The sequence below is a fragment of the Nannospalax galili genome, unplaced genomic scaffold (genome assembly GCF_000622305.1).
Source record: "Nannospalax galili isolate Female #2095 unplaced genomic scaffold, S.galili_v1.0 scaffold227, whole genome shotgun sequence".
NCBI classification, from domain to species: Eukaryota; Metazoa; Chordata; class Mammalia; order Rodentia; family Spalacidae; genus Nannospalax; species Nannospalax galili.
Window position 1 is genome coordinate 6883841 of NW_008360303.1, and position 22851 is coordinate 6906691.

Consider the following 22851-nt stretch of genomic DNA (forward strand, 5'->3'; position numbering starts at 1 on the left):
ACTCCAACCTTCACAAACGGTATCTGAAGTGGCTTCTCTTTCATAGAAGCTTAGAAAGAACTGTCATTTGAAGTGATGAAAAAGCAAGGAATTGTAAAAATAAAAATAAGGACAATGTTGATAAAGGGGGATTAAGTGGACTAGACAAAAGCATAAAATTTAAGAATATACTCCTCTGATTCAGACTAGTTTTAAAGAGACTGCCACTGTTCTCCACAGCCCTACTACTTCTGCTACAGTCTAACTTCATTCTTCTTCATTCTAATATCCACCAATTTCCCTGATTCTTCTTCTGCATTCACTGAGGGCTACGACACAGACCTCACAACTTTTCTTTCCTTCCTTAGGATTTAACTTTCCCATTCTAAGCGCAAGTCCTTCTCATTCTTCAAACACAAAAACAAAATGTTTTCCTGATTCTCCTACAAAATATTTGTTTTTGAAAGATTTTATTTATCTTCATTTTATGTGTGTGGGTGTTTTGTCTACAAGTATCTAAGCCCCCACATGAATGCCTGGTGTCTGTGGAGACCAGAAGAGGGTGTTGGATCCCCAAGAACTAGAGTTAAGGATGAGTGTTTGCCACAAGGTGGGTGCTGGGAGGAACAAACCCAGGTCCTCTGGAGGAGCAGTAAGTGCTCTTAACCACCTAGCCAGGGCTCCACCCCATAGTTTTCTTAATTTTATAGTCAGAACATTTGAAATGAAACCCGGGTCAGGTGACTTTCCGCTTACTGCCATCTAGTTCTCAAGATTGCACAGAATAATCTCCCTCCCTGTCCTTGTCTTTCCAGTGCTTGCCAGGCCTGCCTGTCCCTCCAGCCTCCGCCTCTGTGTGTCCGACCTGGTCTACGCAAATCAGGATAAGGGGTCTGTTCTTTCTCAGCTTCCTAACATGCTACTTTATCTGCCCGATATGCCTCCTGCTCTCACTTGTGCAGATGCACTGCCATCACGCAGTCTGTTCTCCATGGCTCCTGAGTCAGGATCCCTTCTTCTCCCAGGCAAGCCCTAGAAACTAGTTTCCCTCTCCCAAGGCAGAACAGGCCATCATGAAATTCCTTAAACAACCCTCCTAATTCAATAGAATGTCACGAGACTCAGCTGATTCCAGAAGAGACCAGTTCCACACCCTGGAGGGAGAATGCTACCCAGTTAGATCACGAAGAATGATGAAGCAGACAGGCTTTGCTGGGTTCCTTACCCGGACAATGAGTAAGGTATGTGATTAAGTCTCCTCAAAAACACAAAGGACAGGGCTAGGAACGCTACCAGATTGCTGAACTTGAGCTTGGAGAGGTTTCCAGAGGGCGATGGGATGCCTGCAGCAGTCATGGAAACTCCGCACCCTCTCCCCTACGCCTCACTCTACGTTTCTCTTCATCCAAATGCTTTACAGAGGCCTTCATAATAAAGTGATAAGTAATATCCGGAGTTCAGTGATCCACTCTCCAGCAAGTTAATGAAACTCAGGGAGGGGGTTAAGGGAGCACCAGCCGGTTAACTAGTTGGCTAGAAGCACAGATTAAACAACCTGGGGCTTGCAGCTTGCTTTTCAAGAGAGCAAGGGAGGGGAGAAACTTGGAAACTGAGTTCTCAACCTGTGTGATCTAAAATTGTCCCCAGGCAGACAGTGTAACAGCTAAATTGAGTTAGAAGATACCTTACTGGTTTCTGCTTTAGAATCATTTGCTCACTTGCTGGGGAGGGAAATGCACAGGCACACCTGGTGTCAGAAGTCATTTGCTTGTAGTGGTATGAGAGCATGGGAAAAACAAAACAGGCCATTTGTTTCTCTAACACACAACAGAATGAATGCTTTCTTTGTGTCTTGAAGTTTTAAATTAGAATTTTGGTCTGTCTCCAAACCTTGTTATGAGGGTTCAATTACCCATTCCCATACTATAGCCATAATCAAAACTTTATCAAATTCACAATCAAAATATTTATACCTTTTCTTTGCACTTCACATCATGAACCATTTGACTCCTCTGACGAATAGGGAAAACTGCTTTTAAGAGCATGGAGAATACCGCCAAGAAGTTGATGCAACATGATCCTCAGGCTGAGGCTCACATCATTCTGGACTGTTCTGCACAAGTCCTATAGCTGTCTACAGTTCCATACTTAATACTAACACACTCAGAGGCAGAATAATCCCACCAACTGCACTTTTTAATCCTATAAGTACAAAACCTCAGAGGCAGACTGTTTGAAGACCTGACTCAACACTCTTTTCAAATAGGATGAACTGGTATTTTTAATTCCATGATCTATGTGTCACAGGACAGTCATTTTGTCTGTTTGCAATTGCTCTCAGCTAATGCAAAGTCAAAGTCAAAGGCTATTCTGACAGGTGACAAACAGCAACAAAACTGTTCAAAATGTTACTGTTCAAAGATAATCAAGCAATAGAACACCCGCCCCCCCTTCCAACAATATAGTAAACTAAGTACTCACGCATGTCGCCAAAGGTCCCCTTGGTTACTTTGGTGGCACGTAGCACCACTACTGTGAATTTATGGGAATACTGGTGTTCCACCTAGAAATAAAATGATAGTAAACCTAAAATAAATGTCTGTTATGAAATATCATTGTTTCATTAAAACCAATTAAAAACATGCTAGCTGAAAACTAATAAACACATACCAGAAACATTCTGTGATGCTAAGGTGGTTTCTCTTCTCTTCTCTCCCACAACAGAACCAGAGAAGATCAGCTCATGCTTTAAAATGTTGCTACAGTTTGACTATGAGAGCTTCTTTCCTTCAAGCTTAAGAACTACTTGTTTAAAAATGTAAATCAGGACTGGAGGCATTCTAGAACACAAGCAGGCTTTGTATGCTGACTAGGAAGTGTGGCTTAGAGAGGTGAACCCACAGCAAGATGCTTACATCATCAGGCTTTTGTTGTTGCTGCTCAAGACCAAGCCAAAGTCATTTTCCATGACATTTCTGAGGTAATTGTCAAGATACTTTGGAGCTAAGACAATTATCTGTGAACTATTTTTATTAACTTGAATGAATTTGTTTAAAGCATACTCAACAATGTAAAGTTTCTGTGATCCTGAAAGCTGCATGCACAGAATAGAATGAACATGCAAGAGGGTTTATTAAACACCTTGCCTAAATGGAAATCAGTTATCAAACAACCCTACTCATGCAAACAGATAAGAAAGCAAAAATTTACATAGTTTAAAGAGCAACTGAAAGACAACAAAATCTTTAAAATTCAAGTATTTTTCTTGTTTTTATTATATCTAATTTATTATTTATTTATTTATTTATATTTAATGTGTATGAGTGCATTGCCTGTATGTATGTGAGTGCACCCATGTGCAACACTGCAGAGGTCAGAAGAGGGCTTCAGATTTCCCTGGAACTGGAGTTAAGGACGGTTGGTAGCCACCATGTGGGTGCTGGGAATCAAACCCGGGTCCTCTACAAGAGCAGTTCGTGCTCTTAACTGCTGAGCCATCTTTCCAGCCCCCTCTTGTTCTTGTTTTCATCTTTGGAGAGTCTACCTTGTTTAATTTTAAAATTCCAGCCTGACAAGTTGAAAAGCCTAGAGTTACTTAAAAAGACACTGAGCTACTATGAAGTATGATCATTTAAAACAAAAAGGCATAAGAATATCAAGAATATCCTTATGTTCCTACAACAGTGGGATATAAGGACAATAGTTATAGAGCACCAGCAGCTTCTGAACAAATCACTCTATCATTACAATAAACAATATTCAGATTCATAAAAACATTGGAAAAGATGTTATCATTGGTGTTGAACATCCTTAGTTGATAAAGGCAGAACAGGAAAAAGTTTTCAAGATAATGCTTAGTGTACTTTGTTATCAATCATACTTCAACATTCACAATTTAAGAGCAGCCAATGTTCTATATAAATGAAATTATCAACACAAGTAATACACAAATGCTTTAAAAAGTGTTTCCTTGTACTACAAATAGAAAATAGGCAGGCACTCTCACAACCAAAAAAGGCAGTTTCATAAATGGTGATAATAGTGAATTACCTCTAATTTGTTAAGGATTTTATTTTTAGTTTTAATCCTGTGCATATCTGTATGTCTGAGAGTTACATGCACATGAGTGCAGGTGCCCAGGGAAGCTGGAAATGGGTGTCATATCCCTTGGAGCTGGAGTTACTGATATGAGTGCTGAAAACCAAACTTGGGTTCTCTGTAAGAGCAGCACAAACTCATAACTACTGAACACTGAATTATTTCTATGTAAAACAAAAAAAAATCTATGTGTTTTCTTCATTGTTTATTATATAGACTTCACAAAGGTTTTATTTAAAATATGTATAGTTTAAAATATATTAAAGAAAAGAAAAATTAAAAATATTTTGTTATAAGAAACCTGTACAAGGGCTGGAGAGATGCTCAGTGGTTAGGTTAAGAGCACTGGCTGCTCTTGCACAGGACTCCAGTTTGGTTCCTAGCACCCACATGAGTACTGGAATTAAAGTCATGAATCACTACTTTTGGCTTTAAATAATTTTAATATAATATTCTAAATTAATTTTTTGAGAATTTCATATGTGCGTACAATGTATTTTGATTATACTGATCCCCTACACACACCCTTACTCTAACTTCCCCAGGATGCACCCACCCCCGCCGTCTCCCTCCATAACTTCATGTTCTTTTTTTTTTAAATAAACCACTAAATCCATTTTGTGCTGCCTACATAAATGTGGGTGCGGGGAAGAGAAAGGATGTAACTTTTGTTCTGAGACAGGGCCTAATGCAGCCAGGTAGGCCTCTAGCTGTCTGAGTCCAAGAATGAGCTTCAAGTCCTGATTCCGCAGCTTCATGTCCTAAGTAGCTGGGATTCTGGCCCATGTGATTCCACCAGCTCATTTTAGGTGATGCTGTGATCAGAGCACTTAACATTTTAAAATAATGTGTTTCATCATTGTATTTTCACAGACTAGTGTCATTATATTCTGTTCTAGTTCACACACTCACCCATACCCCTGGCCTCACAGCCCTCCCTCTGCTCCCTGCCCCTGTCTCCTATGCCAGGTCCCCTTCCTCCCTATTCTGATAGCGCCCCTTCTGTTCTCATGTCGGATGAATTCCATTACCCTGTCATTTCCAGAGCTCTTAATTCCCCCTCACAATCTCCCTTCTACTTTCATGGTACACACACACACACACACACACACACACACACACACACATACGTGCACATTAAATCCAGATTCCAGATATGAGAAACACATGGACTTGTCTTTCTGAGTCTGGCTTATTTCACTTAACATAATTATTTCAAGTTCTAGCCGTTTACCTGCAAATGTCATGATCTGATTTTTCTTTATGCCTGAATAAAACTCCATTGTGTATATGTACCACATTTTATTTATTCATTCATTTGTTGAAGAACAGCTAGGCTTGTGTTCCATCTACTAGCTATTATGAACAGTGCAGCAATAAACATGGATGTGCCACATCTCAGTGGGGAGACTTACAGCTCTTCAGAAAAAAATACCCTGGTGTGGTATAGCTGGGTTATACGATAGTGATATTTCCAAATTTCTGAGGAATCTCTACACTGACTTCTACAGTACTGCACCGGCACCAGTTTATATTCTGACCAGCAGTGTATCAGAGTTTCCCTTTTCCTGCATCCATACCAGCATTTGTTGTCATTTGTCTTGATGATAGCCATTTTGATTGGAGTGAGATTTCCAAGCGCTTTTAATTTTGCTAAGGATCCTGAATGCTTTTTCAGTATTTATTGGCCATTTGCATTTCTTTTCTTTGTGTGTGTGTGTGTGTGTATAATGCGCATGTGTGTACTTGTGTGTGCAAGCATGTGTGGCAGGATCTTCGTCTGTTGCCCTCCACCTTAATTTTTTAAAACAGGGTCTCTCTGAACCTGCAGCTCCCCATTTTGCCTAGAAAGTTTGGCCAGGTAGTCCCCAGGATCCACCTGTGTCTGTCCCCCAGTTCTGGGGTTATAGATGTGTGTTGCCACCACACCCAGCTTTTTTCTGGGTACTGGGGATCCAAAGTCAGGTCCTCATTCTTACACAGCAAGCACTTTGCCTAGTAAGTCAGTTCTTGAAGTTATTTCCTGTGGTATTAGAATTCTTTTCAGAATGTCTATATTTTGAAGTGTTTTTCTTTAGCAGTTTTAGAGTTTTAGATCTTAATATTAAGGCGTTTGATTTACTTTCATTGATTTTTGTATGGTATGGCAGATACAGATCTAACTTCATTTTTCTACAGATGAATATCTGTTTTTCCTAAAGTGGCTATCTTTTCTCCAATGGATGTTTTTGATGTTTTATTAAAGTTAGGTGGCTTTAGCTATATGGAGTAAATCCACAGCAAATGTGAAGAAATGAAGAAAGATACACAACACTGGTTTGCTACATTAATTTCAAAGAAAGAAAACAATAAGGCAAAAAAAAAGAGTATCATGAATAAGGAACATTACTTGTGATAAAGCAGTAAATCCTTCAATAAGACATAATAATGCCTAATATGCATATGTCAAACAATGTAGTGTGAATACATGAGGCAAAAACTAACAGATAAGAGCAAGAAGAAATCAAAGGATCATTACTACAGCTGGAGATTTCAACACCCCTCCATCAATAATGGGCAGACACAGCCAGCAGAGAAGTAGTAGGGACACAGCTAAACTCAGAGCGCCATCAATCAAAGGCATATCATAAACCTCTATGGACTACTTCATCCAACAACAACAGAATATACAATCTTCTCAATCTCACATGGCACATTCACCAAAATAAACTATGTTGTGAGTCATAAAGCACACCTTAGCTAATTTGGGATATACAAATCAAACAATGTAGTCACAGCACATAGATTAAATAAACTAAAAGTTAAGAACAGAAAAAGAGCTATAAAATTCTTAATTACATGAAGATTAATCAAAGTTGTAAATGTATAACTAGTATGTGAGCCAAAAAAAATCCCAAAAGAAAGTTATAAATATCTAGAATTATAGGAAAATGAGAAAACAACAGCAAAATTTGTGGTATACAATGAAAACAATACTTAGAAATTTATATGGCCAAATTAATAGATTGGAAAAGAAAAAATCCAAAATTAATAAACTAAGTTTCCATTTTAAGAATCACAAAAAAGTCAATTAAAATCCAAAATAAGCATAAAGCTGGTGAAAGAAGAGTGGAAATCAATAAAACCAAAAATAAGAAAGAAATCAATGAAACTAAGGCCAATAAAATCAATAAGCTTGGAACAAAGCTAATTTCAGGGGAAAAAAAAAAAGAAAACAGAACCTGTTAATTTCAGAAATCAAAAAGGCAACAATACTATCGATCCCACAGACAATAAAATGATGGTATAAGAAACATTATGAGCTGGGTGTGGTGGCTCACGCTTTTAATCCCAGCACACGAGAGGAAAAGGCAGCAGGATCTCTGTGAGTTCAAGGCCAGCCTGGTCTACATAGTGAGTTCCAGGCCAGCCTGTAAGAGAGACTCTGACTCAAAAAAGACCAAAAAAAAAAAAAGAATTATGACTAACTCTCTGCTGCCCAAACTGACAAAGTAAATAAAATGGAATTATTCATTGAAAGCTATAATCCACCAAAACCCACACAGAAATAAACAATCTCAAAAAAGCAACATCTGCTAAATGAATTAAGTCAATAATTGATAACTTTCCCAAAGAAAAAGCATCTTATTTACATGGGTTCACTGGGGAAATCTACCAAGCATTTAAAGAGAAATTACAATTCTCTGCAATTTCTTCCAGAAGACAGAAGCAGAGGGAATACTTCCCAAGTCATTGTTGGAAGCCAGTGTTATCCTAATGCCAAAATCAGACAAAAGTCTTACAAGAAAAGAAAATTTCTGATGCACATAGATGCAAAATTACTAAAAAAAATATTAGCAAACATAGTCAATAACGTATAAAAAGAATCGCATACCATGACATTTGTGGGACGAAAGATGGAACTAGAAGCCATTGTATTAAAGTAAGATAAGTCAGACTCATTTTCTCTCATATGAAGGATCTAGATTCCAAATTATATATATGGATAAATACTTAAATGTATGTTTCATCTCTGTGTAAGTCATAAATTTAGGAGACACTAGGGAAGTAGAGAAAAGTGGAATACATATGACAGGGAAGCAGAAGAGGGGAGTATCTGGAGGAAAAAGAGAGCCAGCCAGATGTGAGGAAGAGGCATCAGGAGTGGAACACCAGCCAGATGTGAGGAAGAGGCATCAGGGGTGGAACACCAGCCAGATGTGAAGAAGAGGCATGGGGAGTGGAACACCAGCCAGATGTGAGGAAGAGGCATTGGGAGTGGAACACCAGCCAGATGTGAGGAAGAGGCATGGGGAGTGGAACACCAGCCAGATGTGAGGAAGAGGCATTGGGAGTGGAACAGCAGCCAGATGTGAGGAAGAGGCATGGGGAGTACAGTGAGGAAGGACAACAAATGAGAACAAAATATATGGCACATAAATATGAAAATTCCATCATGAAACCCATATTTTTTACATCATTCTAAGCACTTGATCTAAATAAAATATCAAATTAATTCATTAATTAAAAATATGTCATGCTATTAAAAAGTAATTTAATGTGTTAAGCATGGTGCTATACATGCAGAATTGGCAAATTTGAAGCCAGTGTTGGCAATACAGTGAGACCTTGTCTCAGAAAATGCAAAAAGAAACAAAAGAAATAGAAATTTAAAAAAACACTTTGGATTTCTAGATTTAATACATTCCCAATCAGTGTCACAGAAATTTATTTTTCAGGAATGAGAAACTGATCCTATTTTTTTTAATGTAGATTCAAAAGACTGAGAATGGCACATCCAGTGTTAAAGGAGAGCTCAGTTAATGAACTAAGATGATCTGTGCTAATAACCAAGAGTGTATGTGAAACAATAGATAAATGGACCAGTGCAAGAGAATTTGTCTTTTCAACAACTTGAGCTGTAACAACTGAACATCCACATTTTAAAAAATCTAGATAATTTGGGGGCTTGAAATAAAATGAAAAAAAATGCCTTTGAAAATCCATCTTAGGGAATTATATTTCTCTACTAAAGAGACTTTCTCAATAATGATAATTATTATAGGTGCATGCCTATAATCCCAGCACTGAGGAGATAGAAACAGAAAGACCAGGAGTTCAAGGCTATCCTCAGTTACAAAGTGAACCATCTCTGTAACCCCAGGTATTAGTGTTTATATTTAAAGGTCAATAAAGTGTGATTCTGAGAGACCAAGTGATTTTCCAATAGGCTACCTATCATAAATAGTAAAAACTGTTTTAGATTCCAATGTGACCCCTGTGCCTCACTCTTTCTATGATCTTTGCTTGTACAGATAATCAAACCTTACCAATAACATTAATTGTATTAGAGTGCCTCCATTTGTTAACTTGGCATAGACAGTCTGCATCTGATGCTGTAGTTGATCTACCTAGAGATCTCATAACTGGTCTTACCTCCTTTTAAATATGTGCTTATTTTCATTGGCTTCAATTGTTTCTTTAAAAATATTTTACTTATTGTTTTTATATACTCTCTCTCTCTATATATATATATATAGAGAGAGAGAGAGAGAGAGTATATTGCCTACATGTATGTAAGTGCACTCATATGGTCCTGCATGTATGTAAGTGCACGCATATGGTACAATGTCCACAAAGGTCAGTGTTGGAGCCCCTGGAACTGGAGTTACAGATGGTTGTTAGCCACCTGTGGGTGCTGGGAATTGAGCCCAGGTCCTTTGCAAGAGCAGCCAGTGCTCTTAACAGCTGAACCATCTCTCCAGCGCCATCAGTTTCATAGCTATAATGAATGAAAACACTATTGTGCTCTACATAGGAAAAAGAACAAACTGCCTCCTTGATTTTCTCAAGTTAGCTTTGAAAACATCATAAGTCTTCAGATCTCCTACAAACTATTTTCTAGACAGAACTGTCAGAATCTTTACTGTCTCTGTTTTAATGTTGTAAGGATGAATGAGAGAATAGCTATGGGGCTGGAGAGAGAGCCCAGATGTTAGGAGCACTGGCTTCTCTTATAGAAGACCCAGATTTGGTTCCCAGCACCCACATAGCAACTCAGAATTTACTGTAACTGTAAGTCCAGGGAATATGACACCCTCTTCTGGCCTCAATCAGCATTGTACCTATGTGGTGTACTTATATGCAAGAAAAATATTCATACACATAAATTAAAAATAAATAGATCTTTAAAAAAGAGAGTAGCTATAAAGTAAGTAGAGAAGGAGTTCTTGGAAAAAGGTGTTCTGTTTCAACAAGTGATTACCGAGATAGTCTTTTGAGGACGTCATGCCAAATTTCCCTAGCCAATATCACATATCATTTCAAAGGAGCGCAGTTTGGGCTGGGCTCCGACTTGGATAAGATACCTTTGCTCATGGTTCAGGGATGGTGCCAGAGGAAATGACACTGAATCCACAACAGGGTTCTCCAGGAGAAATCAGTGACTCAGGAAAGTGCTAGGCAATAGTTGGCAGAAAAAGATGCCATGTTTCTATTGAGATGTCAAATCTAAGCTCCATCCACTGACTTAGTCACCAAGTTTAAGCCTTGCCTGCAGGTCTAGAATTACCTTACTTTGAGTATTTGTCCTCATCCATAATCTTTTCCATGGTGAATTACAATTTACCAAACATTAGGAAAACATGTAGTATGTTCAGTAGATGCTATACAATTATGTTGCCATCTATAACATCCAATGATTAACAGTGAAAAAGACAACCAATTTGCACCAATCCAATGTGATGTTTTCCCTATGTTTAAATCTCTACTGTTCCAGCAACCAAAGAATCTATCATTAAATTCATCAGGTAGACGAGAAGTATGCTGGACAATTTTTGTTGACTCCACAAAGTGGAGTTAGCTGGGAAGACAGGAACCTTAGCTGAGGAATTTCCTCTATCAGATTGATTTGTGGAAACATTTGTAGAGCATTTTCTTAATTGCTAGTTGACATAGGAGACCCCAGCCCACCATGGTGGTGCCATCCCTAGGCAGTTGGTCCTTGGCTGTATAAAAAAAGTAGCTGAGCAAACCATTAAGCTGCACTCCCTCTGTGGTCTCTGCTTCAGCTCCTGCCTCCAGTTTCCTGCCTTGAGTTCCTACCTTGGCTTTCCTCAATGATATACAGTGAACAGGAAGTAGAAGATGAAATAAACCCTTTCCTCCCCAAGTTGCTTTTGGTCTGTGTTTTATCACAACAGTGCAGAGCAAACTAGGACAAACAGGTAGATTCTACATGCAAATATCATTTTTTCTCTAGCCAACACCATTGCCTAACTTTAACCAAAACCAAAACTTTAGATTGTTAGTATGGTAAGGATGAATGGAACCTTCTTACTGAGTCAAGAGTGAGTGATCACTTTAATCAGAAACTTTAAACAAATCTCAGAGCTGTTTAAAAAGCACACTGCGGCACTGACATTATCCTCACATTGCTTGCTTGCTTTCAGTTTCATTTCCTGATGTGGCATTTCACTGTTAAGTAAAAGCACAGGTATTGCTCTATCACATTCCTGCTTTCTAAAAGAACGCTCATCATCACCTCCTGTCAGCCTTGCTGTACATCCCTCTCACATGTGGATGCTGAAGGAAAACACGACCTGGAAGTAGAGTGGTGGTAACTGGGGACTGGGAAGGAGGGGGAGGACAAGGAAAGAAAGGTGGGTAGATATGATCAGTGCATGCTGTATGCATGTACAGAAATATCACACTGAAGTGATCTATGTGCACAGTTAGTGCATTTGTAGGAAAAAGACTAGGTTAAAAAAATATAATCCCAGCACTTGGGAATAGAGACAAGATCAGGAGTTCAAGATCGGTTGTATCTACATAGTAAGTTTGAGGCAAGCCTGGGCTATATGGGATGGTATCTCAAAATGAAAGAAAGAAAGAAAGAAAGAAAGAAAGAAAGAAAGAAAGAAAGAAAGAAAGAGAGAAAGAGAGAAAGAGAGAAAGAGAGAAAGAGAGAAAGAGAAAGAGAGAAAGAGAAAGAGAGAGAAAGAGAGAAAGAGAGAGAGAAAGGAGAGCGAGAAAGAAAGAAAGAAAAAAAAAGAAAGAAAGAAAGAAAGAGAAATTCCACAGCCTGCACCACAGAGATAAGTTATAAGAGAGAAAGAGAAAGAGAGAGAAAGAGAGAGAGAAAGGAGAGCAAGAAAGAAAGAAAGAAAAAAAAAGAAAGAAAGAAAGAGAAATTCCACAGCCTGCACCACAGAGATAAGTTATGAACATCCTTCCCATGTACTGCCCCCTCCCCATTTTAATGTAAGCCAAGCTACCCAGAAAACAATTGCCCTGGAACTAGGGTTAAGTGTATCCCAAACTGCAGGTTTCCCCAGGCGTCTGACAGAAGCAAACCAAGATCTCTCTAAAGGATTAGTTCTACATGGAGCATCCATCACGATGTACAGCACAAATTCAGAAGTGACTGGCAACATGGGAAGGTAGAACTTCAAACCAAAGACAGCTCCATCAAAGAACAGCTACACTACCCGACTCCTGGACTCCTGCAAAGTTCCAGGAAATGGAAGTCATTGGAATACAGCCACACAGAACTGGAAACCATAAAAATGGCTGAGACGATTTTATAAAGAACTAAGCAGAAATTTCAGAACTGAAAGATAAAACTTGGCAACCTGGGGCTTGGGAGATGGCTCAGCAGTTAAGAGCAAGCACTGCTTTTGCAGAGGACCTGAGTTGAGTCCCCAACACCCATATCAGGTAGCATACAACTTCCTGTAACTCCAGCTCTAGGAGATCTACCACCTCTGACCCCTGCAGGCACCTGCACTCAAGTACACATACCTGCACGCAGACATACATACATAGATACAGACATAGATACAGTTAAAAATAAAATAAAAACCTTTTAAAAAAATTTGGTAACCTACAGATTTCTGATCTAAGTTCCATGATAAAGAAGTGGAAATATGAGTATCACTTTCAATTTCTGCACTTTGCCTCTAAAACGGCTTGTGGCTGGGTCTGGGCACAAAGGCATGGAATCACCAAAGTGAGTAGGCCACATGGTGCCAAAATTCAGCATGGTTTCTGAGTATGTCTGTGAAGATGAGTCAGTTGCAATTGGCAGACCACCCTCCTCACTGCGGTGGGACATTATCCAATCTATTAAAGGAACTCGAACAGAATAGAAGACAGAGGAAAGAAGAATCTGCCTTCTTTTTCCTGCCTTAGTATTTGTGCTGGGACCTCTCATTTCTTCTGGACCAGTTCTTGGGTTGGAATGAACATTAGTCACTCCCCTCACTCTCAGGCCTTGTGATGGTTAGTTTTTAGTCATCAACTTGATACAATCTAGAATCACTTGGGAAGAGAGTCTCATTGAGAGACTAGATCAGGTCTAGATCTAGTTCACCTGTGGGCATGTCTGTGGGAGGATTATCTTGATTATGTTTTTTGACATGGGAAGACATGCCTACTATGGGTGGCACCATGCCCTTTTACTATGACTTACAACTATCTCTTGGCACAAGAGCCCCAGCAGTACAAGTAGAGAAAGCCTGCTGAACAAGCACATACGCATCCATCTCTCTGCTCTTGACTGTGACTAGCTGTTTCAAGTTCCTGCCACCTTGTTTTCCCTGAAATGATGGACTGTTACCTGGATCTGTGAGTCAAACTGACCCTTTTTCTCTGAAGTTCTTTTGTTAGGTTATTTTATTACAGCAACAGAAAATAAAATTAAGACATGCCTTTATTCCAGGACTGAATTATACTACCCTCTCTACTGTGTCTATGTCTTGAAAAGGCAGGTGTTTGGCTTCTCAGTCTTTGTAATCCAATGGGCTGATCATTATTATTATAGTGAATGAATCAATACCTCCTATGGGTTCTGTTTGCTGGAGAAATTCAATACACTAGCCTTCATCTTCCTCACTTGTCTATATTGTATTAGTGCCAAAGAAAGAAACTATTTGCCATAATAAAACTCATTATTAATATTTGGGTACAATGCTGTGCTTTGGTAAGAATGATTTAGTCACTTTTAATACATTTCCAGTAGCAGCATCCCACTTTCTGACTTACCCAGAAGTATCTTGCCTTTTTATGCATTTGCAAAGAAATCATTTTGTGCACACAGTACTATGTTGTTTATAAAGGCCTTGGGGGGCATATAAAGCAGATGCTATTTATATCCTGCATTCCAGGTGGGCCAGAGCCACAGTGCTCCTAAGCACGTAATTGCGAAGACCAGCACTACCACCAGAACACTAGTTCTTTGGTTTCATGTCCAGTAGTGGTAGTTTTTTTTCCCCTGTGTTGCTGTAATAATCTGGAAAAATACCTGTCTACATTCCAGTCCTCTTACGGTGCCATGTGGTTGACTGTCTCTAATGTGAGACCAGGCTTCATTTCTGTGGATGTGGGCAGTAGCTATCCATTGCTAATAGGCGGTAGGAAAAGGTGTGGATTCTTTTTAATCTCAGGGTATGACTCATTTTCAGAGTAAAAAGATGGAAACTTTCGTTGATTTTTTTTTTATGACACAGAGTCTCACTCTGTCGCCAAGGCTAACTTAGAACTCATTATGAAGCTCAGGCTAGCCTTGAAGTCGTGACAATCCTTCTGTCTCCCAGCTTCATGATTACAGATATGAGCCCCCTCACTGGAATATCTTTAAGATTGGAAATCAACTTTAAAAAAAAAAAATTCTAGACAAATGAGAAACTAAATTTTTTCATGCATTTGTTACTCCATGTTCTACCTTCCCATAAACCAGCACCACTAGAAACAAGACAACTTGCTGGATGAGAAGACTGATCAACTCATAGTACTCTCCACATCCCTCACAAGGGTGTGGTTAAAAAAAGAGTGTATCTTCTGTGCCTTCCATAGCCAAAACTCCTGGCCTGTCTGGCACCAACTGCTCATGACTAGCTAGCTGACTTTATTTCTGGCTTCCTTTTTTACTACTAATTATATACTATTATAAGACAGTTTGCTAATTTATTTTGAAAATATCTTTCTAGCCAGGCATTGTGGTGCACTCCTGTAATTCCAGCACTGGGGAGACTGAGACAGCAGGACAGCTGTGAGTTCTAGGCAAGCCTCAGTTACATACCAAGAAACTGTGTTACTAGGTGCATACAGCTTTTAAATTATGCACATATACTTCATATTATAATATTATGATAAGCCTTTTTAATCTGTAATAATATTTTTGTTTGAAATTTTACTTTTTCCCACCACTTCATGTGGTAGAATTATGCACTAATAAATGCAAAGTGTTAACAATATTTTTTATTGTTCCAAGAGAGTTTGGTATTGTTACAAATATGTTGTTTTTTGTTTTTTTTTTACCCTCTAATGCCCTCTTTTCTGGAAACTTAATGATGAAAAACCATGAATTCATTTAGAATGCATCATAGCCTAGTGTACCCCGTCACACTCATGACTTTATTAACAAATACAAGGAGTGCTAGTTCCTTTTAAACAGTTGTTTTTGTTTTGTTTTGTTTTGTTTTGTTTTTGGTGAACTTTAAAAAAATTTTTTTTTAATTTTTTTAACTTTTACAAAAACATTATTGTAATGATGAAAAACCATGAATTCATTTAGAATGCATCATAGCCTAGTGTACCCCATCACACTCATGACTTTATTAACAAATACAAGGAGTGCTAGTTCCTTTTAAACAGTTGTTTTTGTTTTGTTTTGTTTTGTTTTGTTTTTGGTGAACTTTAAAAAAATTTTTTTTTAATTTTTTTAACTTTTACAAAAACATTATTGAGAATTTCATACATGCATATAAGATTTTTTGATCAAATCCATACCCACCCCCTCCCCTCCAACATTCCCCCCTCTGAAGAGGTAACCCTAAAATATCTTAAGAATTAGATACAAGCTCCCAAATACTTTTGTCATTTTGACATTTTTTTGCCTTTGGAACAGAGTGTGTTGCTAACAGGCCCAAGGACATTTTGACTTTTAGCCCAGAAACTGGCTACATTTCTTTGGGGTCTTTTTGCCTAACTGCCTAGTCAATTCCTACTTCCTATTCTTATTACTAGCAACACCAGTAATGTACATATACAGAAATACCTCAGCTTCCCTCTCAAAAAGAATTCAAAAGTGGTAAATGACTTACAATAATATGCTGGTAAGGATCTATGAATGACATTTCGGTCCCAACTGCAGAGATTTTTCACAGTTCAAAGGTCGTCTCTGGCACTCTAACTTCTTTACAGCCTATAAAATAAACAATCATCATTGTTAATTTTGGGCTCAGTTCAAATAATTAAGTGATGGTGACTAGGCACCTTAGGAAGTGAAAGTCTACTAGAGGGGACAGATGGACTGAGCTCCCTGCCCAGTTGTGAAACCTGCAAGCTACTACATCAGCCTGCCAGGCAAAAAGCACCCACTGATGCAAAAGTGGTATGACTGTTATGAAGGTAACCAACCACTTTCTGGTTGGATTTTTTTTTTCTATTTTTGTTTCTTTCTTTGTGTGGGTATATGTGTATGTGTATGTGTTCATGTGTGTATATGTATGTCTGTGTGTATGTGTGTGCATATGTGTATATGTGTGTATGCGTATTTGTGTGTATGTGAATGTGTCATAGTGTATGTATGGAGGTCAGAAGATAACTTGCAAGAGTCGCCTGTCTTCTTTCACCATGTGGCTCTCTGGGATCAAAGTCAAGTCATCAGGCTTGGTGGTAAGCACCCCTACCCACTGAGACATTTTTCTGGCCCTTCTGATTGGATTTGAAGCACACTCCACAGGAGCAATTCATATTTGATACTATAAACCTGGCTAAATCCCAGGGGTAAGGAGGTCATAGGCCCTAGGGAGGAAGCTACTATTGTTTTGCTAAGTGGACATAGTGTCAAATCGCCATCTAAATATTTATGTTTGTAACCCATGAATTGGTACCTTGCTTATTCTTAATCTTTTTGACAGTGGGTAGCAGTTAATGTAGAGACTCAAAACTGGCCAAGATGTTGAAAAAAAACATTACTATTGAATGCTCAGCTCTAAATGAAACATCTATATCATCTACTCCAGGGTTCATGGAACCTCATGGAAGAAGAGGCAGAAAGAATGTATGAGCCAGCAGATGGGAAGAGAGCCGTGAAACACTATATTCTGGACATGGCATGACTGTTGCACACATGAACTCACAGCAGCAAGGGCTACCTGAACAAGAACTGCACAAGACTGGGATCATCAATATTCTATCAAGGATGAGGGAGGGACTCACAAGACCCCACCCCTCCTTGAGGAGCTATGGAGGAGTCATATTCTTTAGTGATACAGTAAATGGTAAGTTGCCTTTACTCAGGTCAACAGCCTCCCACCCATGCTCATGCAGGCAGCCCTAATTAAATGCAGTGAGACACATACCTATACACAACGTCATCAGAGTAAAATGGGGAGTTGTTGAGAAGAAAGGGCTGCATGATTCAGTGGGAGGAGGAAGGGGGTAACAGGAAATAATGGGGGGATTGTGATCAAAGTGCATTTTGTATATGCATGTGTGTATGACATTGTAAAAGAATAAATACATTTTCAAAATATTCAGTGAACATATCTGTTATTTCAACACAAATTTTTTTCCTCAAAATTTTATGAAATAACACATCTCAGTATTCTATTAGTAACAGCTTATTTGGACCATCTTTTCAAGTATCTGTTATGTTTAGTGTATAAATTCAGAAATGTCTTTCAGAATAAATCACATTAGTTTTAAATATTTAAACCATGCTTTCCTAAACAGAATAATTTGGTGCTTTAAATGAGAATGTAGCCTATAGGCTCCAAGTATTTGAACACTTGGGCAGTTGGTGGCATTGTTTTCGGGGGGTTGGGAGATGTGGCCTTACTGGAGGAAGCACATCACTAGCACATCACTAGGGGTGGACTTTAGCCTTGCCCCATTTCGAGTCTGTCTCATTATTATTTCTTTTCTGTTATTGTTGTTTTTGGTGGGGGTTTTGTTTTGTTTTGTTCTGTTTGAGACAGTTTCTGGCTGGCCTGGAACTCATTGTGTAGACTGAGCTGGCCTCAAACTCACAGAAATCTGCTTACCTCTGCCTCCCGACTCCTGGGATTAAAGGCATGTACCACCATACATGGCCCAGTCATCATTATTTTTACCAGGAAAAAGAACTTGTTTTGTTTGTTTGTTTGCTTGATTGCTTTGAGGCAGCATCTCTGGTAGCCTAGGCTAGCCTCAAACTCACTCTGTAGCCAAGGATGAGCTTGAACTTCTGATCATCTGACTCCACCTCCCAAGGGCTGGAATTATAGAGTGCACTCATGTGCTCGGCTTAAGCATGACTGTATTTATCTTTTAATCACACATTTTTAATTTTTTTTTACATTTACTTATCTATTTTGTGTTTCTGTGTGTGTATGTGTGTGTATGCGTGTGCACATGTGTGAACGCACATGTGCATGAGAACAGGTACATATGTGTATGTAGGTACACATGTGCCTCAGTGTGGATGTGGAGGTCAGAGGACAACTCAAGGGAGTCAGTTCTCTCATTCCACTATGTGAGTTCCAGAGATAGAACTCATGTTGTCAGACTTGGCAACAAGCACCTCCACCCACTGAACCATCTTGCCAGTTCTGCTAATCATACATTTCTATCAGGCTGAAGACGAACATTTTAAATCAATTTTGATCAAGGTGAGAACAAACCATCATTCTGATCTTATCTCAATAAATCATTATAAAATTTGTTTTGCATCTCCTTATGTTAAACTTAGCAGAAAAGTTTGCCAGGCATGGCAGAACACACCATCCCAGCATTCCGGAAGTAGAGGTAGGAGTTGCTGAAGTTCAAAGTCAGCTGGGCTATCTGAAACTTTGTCAACTCCCTCTCCCTGAGAAAAAAGAAAAAAAAAATGATAATAAATCAGCCTCTCACCAAGTACTTCTGTGATACAGTTTGAATATTTGACCCCACCAAAATTCATTCTAACATTTAATTGCCAAAGACCAGATGTGGTGACATCTGCTTTTCACCCCAATACTTGGATGGTAAAGACAGGAAGATCAGGAATTCAAGGTCATCCTCTACTACATAGGTTGACATCCGTTTGGGCTGCATGATACCCTGACTTTAAAAGAAAGAAAAGAAATTAGATTCTGTGCTGCATAGCTTCGGTTGTCAACTTGACACACCTGGGAAGAGTGAACAGTTGGGGAATTTCCTCTATTGGACAGGTTCTGGGCATATCTGAGATATTTTCTTGATTTTTGAGTGAAGTGGGAGGGCCCAGCCCACTGTAGGCATTACCACCTCTGGGCTGGTGGTTCTAGGTTATATAAGAAAACAGGCTGAGCACAGACCAGAGGACCAAGCCACTAAGAAGCACTTCTCTACGGTCTCTGCTTCAGTTCCGGCCTCCAAGTTCCTGCCTTGAGTTCCTGCCTTGGCTTCCCTTGATGATAGACTGTGAGTTGTAAGCCAAATGGATCCTTTCCTCCTCAAGGAGGTTCTGTCATGGTCACCGCAAGGGAGAAGCAAACTACTACATTTGGTAGTGCCAATGGGAGGAGAGCCTCTCTTGGCCCTTCTGCCTTCTGCCATGTGAGGAACCTGCATTGCTGCTCTTGGCAGGACGCTGTACAAGACGCCACTTTGGAAGAAGAGAATAGTTGCATCAGACACTTTGGCCTTAGATTCTCCAGCCTTAGAGCTATGAATAATGAGTCATGTGTGGTAGCACACGACTTTATTCCCAGTACTTGGGAGACAGAGGCAAGCAGACCTCTGTGAGTTTGAGGACATTCTGGTCTACATAGCAAGTTCCAGGCCATCTGGGGCTACAGGGAGACACTCCCCAGAAAAAAAAGAAAGTAATGTTTTTACATCTTAGCCAGTCGATGGTATTCTGTTATGTCAGTCCCAAACCAAGACACTCAGCTATCACATCTCTGGTTTTCTTGTAGTTGTATTTGACTGTTATTGTCACTAACTTGCAGGTTTCTTTCAAGTGAAATCTGGCCAGATCATAATTAATAAAAACTGGCAGAAATCATGTTATCCTTTCTTTATTGCCACCTAATAACTACACAGGCTTTTTAAAATGTATCTCTCTCCTGCTTCACTAAAATATAAGTTCCAAAAAAAGCAAGCATTTTTCTGTTTATTTCCCTGTGAAATTCTTAGTTCCTGTAAAGATAGGCAGTGAATAACTGTTAAATGCATGAAAGAATAAGTGAAGAAATTAATGAATGTATTTATATAAATAAGAGAAATAATTTCAAGACACTAAAATATTTAAAACAAGCCAAAGAAAGTTAATTTTCTATCCACTTAAAAATGGATTCATCCTCATCACTAGTTATAGCTTCTATGCCATCTTTATTGGTCCATTTCACTGTAAGGAAATGTCTGAAGTTAGGTAATTTATAAAGAAAAGAGGTTTATAACCCAAAGGTCATGCATGATTCTGGTCCAAGTTTGAGGACTTTAATCTATAAAAGCTTTTTGCTAGTAGAGTTCTGAGACAGTACAAGGCATCACGTGGCAACAGGTTGTATGTGGGGGGGGATGTGATGTATGTGGGTGTGTGGGATGTACATGTGTGGTATGTGGTGTGTGTGGTGTGTAATGTGTGTGTGTGATATGTGGTATGTGGGTGTGTGATGGGGTGTATATGGTGGTATGTGTAGTGTGTGTGTATGGTATGGTGTGTGTATAGTGTATTGTGGTATGTGTGTGTGGTGTGTTTATGTGAGTGGTGTGTGTGTGTGGTGGTGTGTCCTCTGTCTCTCTGTCTCTCTTTATAAAACCACCATAATTCAGTCATGAGGACTCCATCTTAATGACCTTACCTAGTACTAATCTTGTCTCCAAACACCCACCGCTAAATACAACAATCAGATTGTTTCGATCATCTTAATACCTCAGAGTGGGATTAATAGCCAATGTGAGTTCTGAAGGAAATGAATTCCATTTAAACCCCAGCACTATCCTTTTCTTTGTCACTGCTGGTGCAGGGTTCTTATTTCCAGTTTATTTTCCCCAATCATCTATATATTACAAGCATATTATCATGAATATTTCCTTATTACATCATACTGTGCCTTTGACTAGCCTCTAAGTACTCTTGACACTGCATTTTATTTTGAAGGAAATACATCATCAAAAGAAACAGGCAAAACTGCACATAATAGGGAGATTTGTGACTCTGGTATTTATACTTGAATTTGTAACATAAAGAATGTATATCTATGTCACTGATAGAATCCTAACAATTTAGCACTCCCCACCACCAGGATTCCTAAGCTATCTTATTTAAAGTGACCCCCAATAACAAACCCCAACAGAAATATATTCTGGTAATAACAGCACCTAGGAGGTTGAAGCAGGATAATCTGGTGTTCAAGGTTAGCCTAAGTTACAAAGTGAGTCTCAGACTAGCCTGACAACTTAGTCAAATATAAAAGGAAAATTAAAAAATAAAGTCAAAAGTAACAAAAATGATCATCAATGACTTGACCTACCATTGTACCTGATGTTTCTATATCGATTATTTCAAAGTATGTTGTTATCAGTTCCCAGTGGAATATGTTTTGAGAATTTCATACATGAGTACTGTATTTGCATCATTTCCACCCCTACCACTCCCCTTCCCGCTTCGCCCATGTTCCCCAAATTCCCTTTCAATGAATGTTTTATCCTCTTCTTTATTATTGTTACATATACATACATAAACATAAATATACATATATACATAAAAAAAGCATTGAGTCCATTGAGTGGTACTCATTTGTACATGTGTTTAGGGCTGACCACTTGGGATTAGATGACCTATCAGTGAGCCTCTCTCTAGAGAAGACTAATTCTCCCTGCCTCAGTTTCCATTGATTGCCCATAGCTCTTCATGTGGGACCTTGTGAAATTTCCTCCATTCACATTAGCATGTCAACTGCTTTTGTCATTCTGTGTCATTGTGTCTTGTTAGGTTACCACATTGTGGAGATTTCCTGGGTACAGTTTTCCTATCTATCTGTCTAGAATGTATTATCTAGTAGCAGTGTCCTGTTCCTCTGGCTTTTAGGCTCTTTCTACCACCTCTGCCACGATGTTCCCTGAGCCTTAGGTATAGGGAAAAAAATAGAAAAAAAAAAAAAGGCTAAAATTCATATGGAAGCACAAAAGACTCCAGACAGCCAAAGCAATCTTGAGCAAAAAAGAAAAATGCTGGAGGGATTACCATACCACATTTCAAACTATATTACAGGGCTATGGTAATATATAAAACAATTACAAAAATCATCTTCCTCACTCACACTAACCTTCCATATTTCCCTTATATCATCCTCCCACCTCCAGAAGTGAAGTAATTTCTCAATACGGATCCTTCTCCAAGGATAAGAAAGAGCACATAATCAATCATCCAAAGTCCAAGAACACGAGGGCTTTAACCTGCTGCCATAGCGCCAGTTCCTGCGAGGTTCGCCCTCCCTACCAGAGGCTGAAATGCCCAAGCACTTGCAACGCAATGCCAAGGCTGTATTAACATGCATTCAATGCCTCATGGAAAGTCATATCACTTTTTCCTTTTTTAAAAGATTTGCTTTATACCGGAAGTGGTTATACCAGGAGTGGTGGCACAAGCCTTTTGTCCCAGAACTTGGAAGGCAGAGGCAGGCTGATTTCTGCAAGCTCAAGGCCAGCCTGGTCTGCATGGCAAGTTCCAGGCCAGCTGAGGCTACAGGGAGGCCCTGTCTCAAAAAGACATATATATATATATATTAATAATAATAATAAAAAACCCAAACCAGGGTCCTGAAGGGATAGCTCATGGCT

At 39.0% G+C, this 22851-nt stretch overlaps 1 protein-coding gene across 1 annotated transcript in view; it reads right to left on the reverse strand.

Moving 5' to 3' along the window:
• The window catches only part of Pla2g4a (phospholipase A2 group IVA), a 177277-nt gene that overhangs the window by 115467 nt on the left and 38959 nt on the right, over window positions 1-22851 (reverse strand). The window contains exons 2-3 of the mRNA XM_008824261.2: window positions 16161-16261; window positions 2461-2542 (exon numbers count right to left, since the gene is read on the reverse strand). Of these exons, the coding sequence (XP_008822483.1) occupies window positions 2461-2542; window positions 16161-16193 (115 nt within the window). The 5' untranslated portion in view covers window positions 16194-16261. The remainder of the gene's footprint in view (window positions 1-2460; window positions 2543-16160; window positions 16262-22851) is intronic.